Source organism: Heterocephalus glaber, unplaced genomic scaffold, assembly GCF_053883595.1.
Source record: "Heterocephalus glaber isolate CG9 unplaced genomic scaffold, H.glaber_assembly_v1.0 deba00001571, whole genome shotgun sequence".
NCBI classification, from domain to species: domain Eukaryota; kingdom Metazoa; phylum Chordata; class Mammalia; order Rodentia; family Bathyergidae; genus Heterocephalus; species Heterocephalus glaber.
The window spans coordinates 9,167,812-9,179,949 of NW_028258356.1; the positions used below are offsets into that span (position 1 = coordinate 9,167,812).

The following is a 12,138-nucleotide window of genomic DNA, read 5'->3' on the forward strand; positions in this document are numbered from 1 at the left end:
TACATATCTTCCGTACATCATCTGTCTGGATCTTACTGTGCCGCCTTCTGTGGTCTCTTGCACCCTTCCGTATTGTGTGCTTTCCCACATCTCACCCATTTGACAAGTGCTCTTTGCTGCTGCGCAGTTGTATGTATCTCTTCTGAGTTTTCTTATCTCCAACAAGATGACAGTGTGCCTCAGAATGTCTTGAATAAAGAAAGCATTCAGTAAATTCTAACAGATGATGAGCTTAAATTAGTGTCCTATAAATGACAGGAACTGAATAGCAGTCAATAATATTCTCAGACAAAGTAAAAATGTATAATTATATATGTTGGAAAAATCAGCAAAACAGTGAGATCACTGTGAAATGCAAAGGGATTTATGTAATACACTGAACTTGAGAAAATAAAATTTTTTGAGGAAAAAATTCTACTTTCCAATTGACCCTAGGTAACTGAGAAATAAAGTTTATGTAATATAATCCTGTTAAAGGCATTACTTGACAGTTACTATTTTCTATTTCTATAAATTCAAGTGACAATATTATAATTAATAAGCTATTGAGATAACCCCTTCTATTTACGTGAAATAATACTATATAGCATCAACTTAGAATCCAAGCAGTTTAGTTCTCAGTTTCATCACTTCCAAATTTTGTAACATTGGCCAAGATATTTAATCACTTTGTGCTTCTGTTTTTTCCTTTGTAAATGGGAAAAATAATAACTTCATGCTATTGCTGGGAGGACTGAAGTAATAGATATCATTCTCTGAGCTCAGTGCCTAGCTATGACATAGTATAAAACTATGAATAAAATAGGTATGCTCTTTGCTTTCAGGGGCTATAATATGTAGTAGAAGCTAACAGGCATTTCAGTAGAGGGATAGTGAGTATAATAGAGGATAGTGAGTATAATAGAGGAAGCAGTAAGCTGTGAAAGAAAGCCCAGCAGCCACCTAGTCCAGATTTGATAAGAAGTAGAGACAGTGCTGACTTTATTTTTCAGAGAAAGCTAAGGTAAAATCTAAGATGTGACCAATGAAAAAAAATAACATGAAGAAATATTTGGTAGGCAGTCCTGCCTACCAAGTCTCAATGTGCTCTGTATGCTACCCATAACTATTCATATTATGATGATACATTATCAGTCTCTGAAAAGGATCTGTCAGTGAAATAAACTTAGAGTTTCCAATACTTACAACACAGATAATGAACAAAATATTGAAATCTATTCAAAGGCAGTGAATGTAGTTGAGTATTTCAAGTTTTGAAACTTGTTAGATTTTTTTATGTGAGAATCAGTCAAAACAACTATTTTAAGAACACATCAGTATTTGTAAATGAACTTAATAAATTTCTACAATTATTCTAAATCTGGACACAGAGCAGATTTTTTTTTCTTTTTTCTTTTTGCTTAAATTCTTTTATTGGTACATTTTAGGTATACAATACGTTTACATTCATCATTGGGAACTTGTACCTGTACATGATGTATCTTGGTTCTTATTTTTTCCTCATTCCCTGTGCTCCCTTCCCTATTTACAAAGACTTTGTTTCCATTTTTTCCTTTTCTCATAATTTTTCCTTTCCCAAAAGATTTTATACAAATACAAACAAAGTTCAATTAACAACATATACTTTAAAATTTAGATATACTATACGATGGAAGAATCTTGGCTTGTCAGTGAATTTTTTTTTTTTTTTTTTTGGTTCTAGGGATTGAACCTAGGACTTTGCGTTGAGTTATATTCCCTTGCCTTTGTTTAAATGTTTAATTTTATTGTGACAGGGTCTCACCAAGTCATGAAGTTGACTAGGCTAGAACTTGTGATCCTCCTGCCTCAGTCCTCAAATATTGGGATTATAGGCATGTAGCACCACAGCCATCTATATGTTTTATTCTGTAGTATATAGGAACAGCACTGTACTATTAGTATTAATATTAGTTTTTGTCAGTGGAAATGAATTATGGAAGGGTAATAGGAATTAGAATTCAGTGCTAGTATACCAAATCATTTGAGAAACTTTAATATAAAATGCAGTTGACTACACTATTATTATAGTTAATAATAATTTCAAATATCTATTATGTTATTTTAGGCACATTTGTTTGAAAATAAATGAAACTTCCTTAACTCAAGCAAAAATTCAATAAGCAGTTTGGCTTCATTTCCCTTTACTGATTCCTTTGTTTTATGTCAATTTTCTCTTCTGAAAACTGAATACGATTAGTGTTCTTCACCAGTTAGCTTGATTACCTATTGTTTATCATGTGTTTGATCTTGGAAGAAAACATTTCAAATAAAAGTATTATAATTTCATATTTATGACTATGTAATAAAGTATGATAAGGTAGAATTCCTGAATATTTTGAAAAGGATATTCTTTATAAAATATTTTCATATAATATTTCACCAAACAAGTTTTACATCTAGTTTTCAATATCTAGTATATTAACAGAATCAAATTCAGTATCTAATCAGTCTTTACCCCCGACAAAAAAAGATGTTGTGCAGGGGAGCATCTGCTCTCAATAAAATGAAAGTTAAATGACTTGATCAGAATTATAAATGACTTGATCAGTCCCCAAATATTAACATTTGAATTGAGATCTTTTAATCAAAAGCCCCATTGGCCTTTATTCGCTATTATGAAATTCCTTTGATTTGGTTTTTATTCTTTAAAATGACCTGTAATTGGGCATTTCATAGTACTAAAACAGTCATATGAAAATTCACATTATAATGTGACTTCTGAATGACAGGAAAGGAAATGCCATCTCACTGAAAGGTACTCACCTGACATAGGTATTATTTTCTTCTAGCTCTCAAAACATGGCTTGCTGTTTTGTTAGAATTCAAAGTTTGTTCAGATTACTTCAGGAAGCTGTAGGTGTACTTGATAAGAACACAGTCTCTGAAATCATTTCAAAGCCAGGCTATGTGACCTTGAACAAATCAGTAAGCCTCTCTTTACCCCTGGTTTAGTTGCAAAATGGAAATGACAATATCAATGCATACCTTCTAAGACTGTTGCAAATGCCACATCCTATGGCTGTTTCGAGGTCAGAGGAGAGATATTTTTGGGTCTACTGTTAAGAATTACTCAATGATGCAATGGGAACCATCAAGACTAATCAGCCTTTTCTTTCTTGTTTTCATAATAATGCCCAGATTCCTCCAAAGGCCCTCCAGCATCTTCAGGTGTAAATGGTAACCTGCAGCCTCCCAGCACTGCTGGGCAGCCCCCTGCCTCTGCCATCCCTTCTCCCAGTGCCAGCAAGCCCTGGCGCAGCAAATCCATGAATGTCAAGCACAGCGCCACCTCTACAATGCTGACAGTTAAGCAGTCGAGTCCTGCCACCTCTCCCACACCATCTTCAGACAGACTGAAGCCACCTGTCTCAGAAGGGGTGAAACCTGCTCCCTCAGGACAGAAATCTATGCTTGAAAAATTCAAGCTGGTTAATGCACGGACTGCTTTACGGCCCCCACAGTCTCCCAGTTCAGGACCCAGTGATGGTGGGAAGGATGATGATGCCTTTTCTGAATGTAGTGAAATGGAAGGTTTTAATAGTGGTCTGAATAGTGGTGGTTCAACGAATAGCAGTCCCAAAGTGTCACCTAAATTGGTCCCTCCAAAAGCTGGAAGCAAAAATCTCAGCAATAAAAAGTCTTTGCTACAGCCAAAGGAAAAAGAGGAAAAGAACAAGGACAAAAGTAAAATTTGCACTGAAAAACCAGCTAAGGAAGAGAAGGATCAGGTGACTGAGACAGCCCCCAAAAAGACCTCCAAAATCGCCAGCTTGATCCCAAAGGGCAGCAAGACGACAGCAGCCAAGAAGGAAAGTTTAATTCCCTCTTCCAGTGGGATTCCAAAACCAGGCTCCAAGGTGCCGACAGCAAAGCAAACCATTTCACCTGGTACTACAGCAAGCAAAGAGGCTGAAAAATTCAGGACTACCAAGGGAAGCCCTTCCCAGTCCTCACCCAAGCCCATAGCCGCCGAGAAAGCAAGCACATCCAACTGCCCTGCCCCTCTGGATGGGAGGGAAGCTAGCCACGCTTCTCCCTCCGGTTCCTGCACTGTGTCGGTGCAGAGCAGCAGTCAGAGCACAGGAAACAGTGCCGTCCACCTCCCTCAGCAGCAGCAGCACACTCACCCGAACACGGCCACCGTGGCTCCGTTCATTTACAGGTGAGGCGGCCTTGCCCATCGCATGCTCAGAGTGTATAGCCTCAAAGCCCGTGAGCAACTGTAAGTAATGCTTTGTGATCGTCCTTTTGGAATGATGTTTCATTCTGAACAAAGAGGCCTAGGATTTGGAGTCTTAATCGGGCAAAAACCTAAACTATGATCTAGACCTATTCTCACACTCTCAAAGATTGAGAACTTCAAAAATTAGTCTACTTGTTGTGAAAGGCAGGATAGAATACAAGTGCCATGACTTCCTCCTGTGTTTAGCATTATTATCATTTTTACTCTATTAATAGTGGTAGTAATTAGTGGTAGTGGTATTATTATCCCAAAGTAAATATTTTATTTATTTCCTACCAGTACGTAAAAGGTTCTAAATAAAATTATTTATATAATTAGTATATTCATATTTAATTTTTGCTTTTTACTTATTATTTATTCTTTGCATTTTATGTGTATTAAAATATAAAATATGTGCTATATATAAAGATATGCATCATATTATATAGTTATAAAAATAGCACACTTTGGCTGTTGTCCTGTGATTTGTTTTAATCTATTTGAGACCTTTCAGTCACTTTTAGTAAGGGGCTGGAAAAGGGGTGAAAAAGGTCTACTCTTTCCTTGTGGCAGGGTAGCAGTTTAACCACAGGAGAGAAATTTTTATGTTTAGTAAGCAATTAAAAGGGTCAAAACTCGACAAAGAGTCTCAGTATCTTTTTCTGGGGCTTTATACCCTCAGCAAAACAAAATTACAATGATTATATTTAATCTCTTCAAACACCTCAGTTAAGCCTGACTTTTCCGACTTTAGTAGCAGTAACTAGTTTAGAGCCTCCCTTTTTGGTACAATGAGGTCTGCTGTTTTCTGACTCCAGGATCCCTAGCTGACAGAGCAAAATTAAGGTGGCAAAATCACATTTTGATAATATAGAAAAAATAACGAAGTTCTAAATATGTCATACTTGGCACATTTTTGAATCTCCAATTGCATGAACATCAATTATTTCAACAATCACAAATGAATTTCACAGGAAAGTACAAATATAGATCTGCCAATTTAGCAGGTTTCTTTTCATTTAGTGGATTAAGATTTTACGGTTTCTATTTGTAAATGTGACGATTTGTCAAATTTAATTCTCACTAAAACCTTAGGTAACTTCTATATTGGTACTGGCTTTACATGAGAGATAGAGCTCTGTAATCATTATTGTTTTTAAAAATGTAAGTTTAATTAATAGATAAAATTATATTTATCAACTACAACATGAAGTTGTTAAATATGTGCATTATAGATGACTATGTACCACTAGTTAGCATATGCCTTACCTCACATAGTTATCATTTTTTTGTGAAAACACTTTAATCATTTTTGGTGAATACTCTGTTAAGTATATTTCAAGAATATAATCTCTATTAACTATAATCATGTAGTGGTTATGATATACAATAGATTCATTAAACTTATTCTACCTATCTAACTGAAGTTTTACATTCTTTGATCAATAAATTTCTAGTCCCTGCCACCAAACTATCCCAGTCCCCTGGTAACCTACCATTCTTTTCTTTCTATTCCTGCCTAGTTTCACTTAATGTAATGTCTTCCAGGATCACACATGTTGTCCCAAACAAGAGGATTGCTTTCTCTTTTATGGCTGAGTAAAATTTCATTAAATATGCATGCCACATTGAAAATTTAACTGTTAAAAAGAGGAAGTAACACAACTTAGAAGTGTTGAGTGTGAGAAGATCTGCATCCACTTTGAGTTTTTGATTGCCTTTCTTAAGATGTAGATTATGAAAGTGAGATTACATAGCCAAGCAGCTAAGACCATCAAGCAGTGGAATCTATCCTTCTTTACCTTAGTTCAGAAACACTGTCTCATAGGGGTTGAGACAGTGGCCCTCGAAGCATGCTGTGTAGGTGAGAATCTCAGTGCCACTAACAACTTGGTCATCTACTCTACATCATGAGACAGTTTTGAAGATTGAGTTGATGTCTATCCAGGTGTACATCAGTATCTGATGCATAGTAAACAGCCTTTTCCAAATCTAGTTTCTAATCTTGTCAACGGTGATTGATAAAGAATACCCAAATTCATAAATTCCTTTAAAATTAAAGAAAATAATCCCATATAAAGTTTTCATCACAGAGCCAGATTTGGACTGAATGACATAAATGCCAAGAATTATTTACATTATTATCAATAATATAAGGAAGTTAAAATTTGTAAGAAAACTTCGCCTCACATCGCACATGAGAAGCAATTGTTGAAGACTTACCAGAATAATTTTATAAATGATAAATCATCTCAAGACAGAGTGGTCAATATCAGTGAAAGATATGAGTATTGGGGAGGCATCGCATTTGAATTACATAACCCCTCATGTCATTTCTAACTCCCTACTCCCACCGAATGCAAAATTCCTGAAAAACGTTCAAGAAGTTGCTATCATTGACAAAACAAAACTAAAATTTACAGTTTTATAATGTTATTATCATTTATTGAGTATTTACTTCATAAAAGTCTGTGTTATAAAAGTTATATTCATTTTCTCATTTAAATTTGGTCGTGAAAAAGTTACTATGCAGGTTATCCAGAGATGAAAAAGAATTTTTCTAGTTTTTTTGTTTGTTTGTTTTTGTGTTTTCATTACCAGGGTTGGAACCCTGTCCTTTTTACTGAGCTATTTCTCCAGCCCTTTTTTATTTTTTACTTTGCAAAAGTGTCTCTCTAATTTGTCCAGAATGGGCTCAAAGCTGAGATCCTCATGCCTTCGCTTCCTAAGAGCTAGGATTACAGGCATGTGCCACTGTACCCTGAGAGGCAGCGGTCTTAAGTCAGAGTAGTAGTAATCTCTTACAGTCACAGTGACTCTAAGAGTTTGCCTATGAACTCAAATCTGACTGGCTCCAAAATGTTGCCTTTTAATCAGCCTATGACATGCCCTTCTTTGCTAATCACTTTTTCTGCATGTATGGAAATAAGAGAAACTTTTATTGGGAAAATTCTGGCTATGAAAATATCAATCATAGGTCTACACAATTCTGAATCAGAACTCATGTGTAATGGGAAATGTTTAATTGTTACTAATAGTATAAATTTACAATACATGCATATGAATTTCTGTGTGTAAACATACATATGTGTGATATTTAAAGATTGTTAAATAGCCTCTATGTAATGGGAAGATTTATGGCTGATGGTGAATATTCATAGTTCTCTAAATGTAATGTTGGGTTCTGGCAGTTAATGCATTTTATACTTTTAATTCATTGTATGGTAATTTACATAAAGTTATTGCAACTCAGTCCTCCAAAGTGATAAAAGTAGTTTTGAGTTTATTGTTATCTATTTATGAGCAGGAATGACTAAGATGAAGGTTGAGAATTTAACACGAGATTTTAAATTCAGTGTAAGAAGTTCTCAACAATTGAGCTATCTGAAATTGGAATAGGCTGTCTTTTTAAGTTTTAAGATATGTACCAAAGGTATTTAGGGAGTGGTAAAAAGATTGATCCCCATAGTATAGAGAAAGGCAAATCACCAAGTATTTTTCCATTTATATACCTATCTTCATCATGAAAATAATATACACTGAGGATATAAAGACTGAAAAAAAAATACTGTCTGTCCTTTGGGAGTTTCATTCACTGGGGATATCCCAGCATTCAGGAGGCTGAGCCAGGAGGATCTTCACAAGTCTGAGACCAGCCTAGACTATGTAGTGAGTTCAAGGCCAGCCTGAAGTACAGAGTGAGACTTTGTCTCAAAAAAAAAAAAAAAAAAAAGAAAAGAAAAGAAAAGAAAAGAAAAGAAAAGAAAGAACATTATTTGAGAGAACAGCCAATTAATGGCCCACAAGGAAGTTAAAATAAGAGTTGAGATTTAAAGAATTTGAGTTTGTTAGGCAACAGGGACAATGCTGAGCCATCATCCAAATTTAATATTGTATAGTTTCATAATCTGGGCATGGTGAAAAGCAACAGATAAATTGTAAAGTGCCATGCAAATGCTATAACTGAAACTACTACTGTCAGAACAGGTTAGGAGTAATAACTATGTGGATGGGAATCTAAACAAGAAAATTTGGAAAAAAATCATATTTTGTTATTTTTCCATTATCTACTCCTTATATATCCACATTTCAGCTAGTCCTACCCATTCCTTTATGGAAGCATGCCCTCAATTTGACATTTCTATTTCCATTCTCCTTCTCATGCAAGCCACCAATGTATTACCAATTTCTATCCCTTTATCATTTTCCACTTTCTATCCCTTTATAGTAACATCCTTCACACACAGGTGCACTCTGACCTTCTAAAAGGATAAATCATAAACAAATGGTCCCTGAAAAAATGGTTTGACCTATAATATTTTGACTTTATAACAGTATATAAGAGATGTGCATTCAGTAAAAACTGTACTTTGACTTTTGATCATCTCTTGGGCTAGAGACATGTAGTAGGATATTCTCCCACACCGGACAGCAGCAGGATCAAGCCAAAGCTTCCAGTCAGCCACCACAACCTTGAAGGTCAGCATCTAATACTCTATAGTGTGCTGTGTTGCTAAGTTATGGTAATCAGTAAGAATTACTAAATTCATTTTTAACATGATATTTTTATCTTACAATAAAACTATCAAGACTTAACCCCGCTGTAAGTTAAGGAGCAGCTCTGTATTCTTCAGATTCGTAAAACCATCTCTTAGATTTCCCCTAAATTTAAAAGATAAAACGCCAAAGCTCACCGTGACCCAGAAGGCCCTATGTAATCTGTCCCTCTAGCTAATCCTCAGGTTACATTCAGCCTCCTCTTCCCTACTACATTGTATCTCACCCATGATTCTATTGTTCAAACCACCTTGTCTTGCTCCTTTGTCATAGTTGGTCTTTCTATTTATGAAGACTGTCTTCCAGATCATAGTAAGTTTTGACTTGTCATTAGATCTCTGCTTGTATACTGTTTCTTTACACAAGCCATCTACAGCTATCTAGTCCAGTGAAACATCCCTATGTCCTTGCTAGTATTACATTTCACGATCCTCTTAGAGTTAATTACTATCTGCTCTTTTCTCATGTATATATTTTTAGTGTGATTTCAGACAGGTTCCAACCCCAGCCACCTCCCTTATAAATATATAAGCTTACTAGACAAGACTTCTGTTGTATGAACACAATCCTGTAGGAAAAAGCCTAACCACAGGGAACACCAGATGAAAAAAAAAATGTTGAATGGAACACCATCATATTGAGTAGAAGAATGGAGAAGCTGACAAAAATGTGTAGCACAGTAGAAAAAAATCCCGAAGTCTCTTACTTCCTATAAATGTAGAGGTTGAGTTGAAATGCAAGCACCTTTAAACCTTTTAAAGATTTGAACCACATCTTGTGTTCAGTACATTCATTCACCTATTTTTTAAGTTCCCAGGTGATTTGTAACATCATCACTTCAAAAAAGTGTAAAATTGCTTCTCACTTGGAATCAGGAAAAGTGGCACTTGACCTGTGCCCAAAAAGCAAAGTGGGATTTGGATATGCAGACATGCGGGAACAAAATAGGAAATACAAGACTATAGGGACTATAGTAAACCATGTGAAAGATCAACACAAAGTATGTAAGGTGGCCTCAGGTCAATTTCCCTGGAAAATGAAGACTCGGTGGAGCCTGATTGTGGTAGAAACTCTGGAATGTCAGGAACTCGGACTATTTATGTGTTTGTGCATTTATAGGTGTGCATGCATGCACCTGAGCCCCTGTGTGTGTGAAACATGATTGGGAAAATAACTGTCTTCAGAAGATAAAATAAAATACTTGTGGGACAGATCAAGATGAACCAGGTTAAACATTTAGATGAAAGAGCAACTTATGACTCTTACAGTTATTTTTGTTAAGAACTCTTGAGAATTTCCAATTATCAAAAGTAAATAATGATAAAGATTAAAATAATTTTCCAGTCTGCTTAAGGCTCATTTTAAATTCTTTGTTTGGTGTTCCCTCTTTATGATTTATCTTCAAATTTGTTTTCCGTGCCCAAGATTCAAAAAGTATTACTTTATCTCCTTCAGATTTTCAAAATATGCGTATCATTTCTGCTTTTTATTTTTCTTCAATTACTTTTGCATTCATTACTTGACTTTCATATCCCCCATATTTGCAAAGATATATGAAAAAAAATAGTAAAACAATTGGTTAACTCAAGATAAGAGAGAGACCTTCATGTTTTTGCCCAAATCTGTCTTTTTAGTACTCTTCAACAAAATTTTAGTGTGTTAATCAGATCCATAACTTGCTACTCTAAGATCTACATTCTTGCTTTCTAACCATTTGTACTAAATGCCAGTGAAACAATGTGATGCCCATAAAGCAAACGCCTAGAGGTAAAGAGAGTAGAATGAGGGACCTCAGCAATTCTCTTAAATGAAAAATGCCTATCTCTTATGTAAAACAAAACACCATTATTGAGAAAAATCATTACAATTGCAAAATCATTATTAAATATAAGCAAACCCTCTATACACACTTGATTTGTAAATCAGGTCAAGAAAATCTGAATTTAGAAGTTTTCCTTCTTATGTTTCAACAGCAACATAGATCCTCCAGAAATTAGGGTTACAACAATGTTTTTGTGCATTTTTGGATTCCCCTATGAAATGACACTGGAAATTGACATTTGAACGTAACATGTACAAAAAAGACAAAAAATGCAAAGCATTAGTTTTGAAAATGCTTACCTACAAGCTTTGATGTTTGGCTTATTTGTTGAACCAGTAGCTTGAGTAGGAGGGGCTATGAGTTTGCAAAGACTGAAATGTAGCACGTACAACCATTAATCAGATAAAACTTTGTAAGCCCTGCAGCTACTATTTCAGATCATACTGCAATTGTGCTTTATATGAACTGGGCATAATTGGTCATCAGCACAAACTAAAGCTTATTGAATTCTTGCCTTGCAAGCTTGCTTTTTCTTGGTTTGATATATTTCCATGGATCAGGGAGAAGTGTAAATTCCCTCACACAGCAGTAATTTTTAATATGGAATATAGACACTGCTAGAAGAGGTCACAGAAATGATGCTATGTTCTTCCCATTACATCCTATCATGTGTCGTATGATATAATTATCAGTATTTTCTGATTAATATCTTTCAAAATTTTCTACATTAAAATGGCTTTACCCAGACCTGTATTTAATAAACTCTTTAAGGAATATATTGTGAATCTATGTGTAAAAGTTGTGTCCCTTGATCTACATTCACCTTTAAGTTATAGCATCCATTGAGGATTCTTACCAGAATTAATAATTTATTCTAATAGACAGACTGTTATAATTTCATTATTCTTTCTGCATTTAATCCTCGGCATTCTACTTTGAATGATGTCTCTTCTCCCCATTATCTACTTAACTGTCTCAATTTTAAGGACTAATGCCTTCCTCTTACATGCCATGGATTACTCCATTGCTACCATAACTCATTTTGATGCTTAGATCATTCCAACTGAGCCCCTGGGAGCTCCTTCAGGCTGGCAAATGAGTCCCTTTAGCAAACTCGACCACTCTTTGAGAATTCCTTTCTTTATGGCTCAAAGCATTCTAGATTTCTAGTATATATTCTCTAACTTGCCTTTGGTTTTGAGTTACAAAACTGATTTTTTTTCTTTGAAGAGTAATATTTTTTATTTATATATGTATTTATTGGTACATTTTAGGTATAAAATACATTTACATTTATCATTGGTTTTTTGTACCAGAACATGATGTATCTTAGTTCTTATTTTTTCTCCCATTACCTGTGCACCCTTCACCCCCTCCACCCTTCCCTATTTACACAGAGTTTGATTCCATTTTTTTTTCCTCATAGTTTTTCCTTTGAAGAATAATATTTAAAGCTGTGGTCTGACTTGCTTTACTCTAAACATCTTAAAAAGCATTCCTCAGGAGCTTAGAAAAT

At 35.0% G+C, this 12,138-nt stretch overlaps 1 protein-coding gene across 9 annotated transcripts in view; it reads left to right on the top strand.

Moving 5' to 3' along the window:
- The window catches only part of Nav3 (neuron navigator 3), an 813,909-nt gene that overhangs the window by 636,518 nt on the left and 165,253 nt on the right, over positions 1-12,138 (top strand). For all 9 annotated transcript variants that reach the window (XM_013072315.3, XM_013072311.3, XM_087192477.1 and 6 more), the window contains one exon: positions 3,160-4,183. In XM_013072315.3, the coding sequence (XP_012927769.1) occupies positions 3,160-4,183 (1,024 nt within the window). The remainder of the gene's footprint in view (positions 1-3,159; positions 4,184-12,138) is intronic.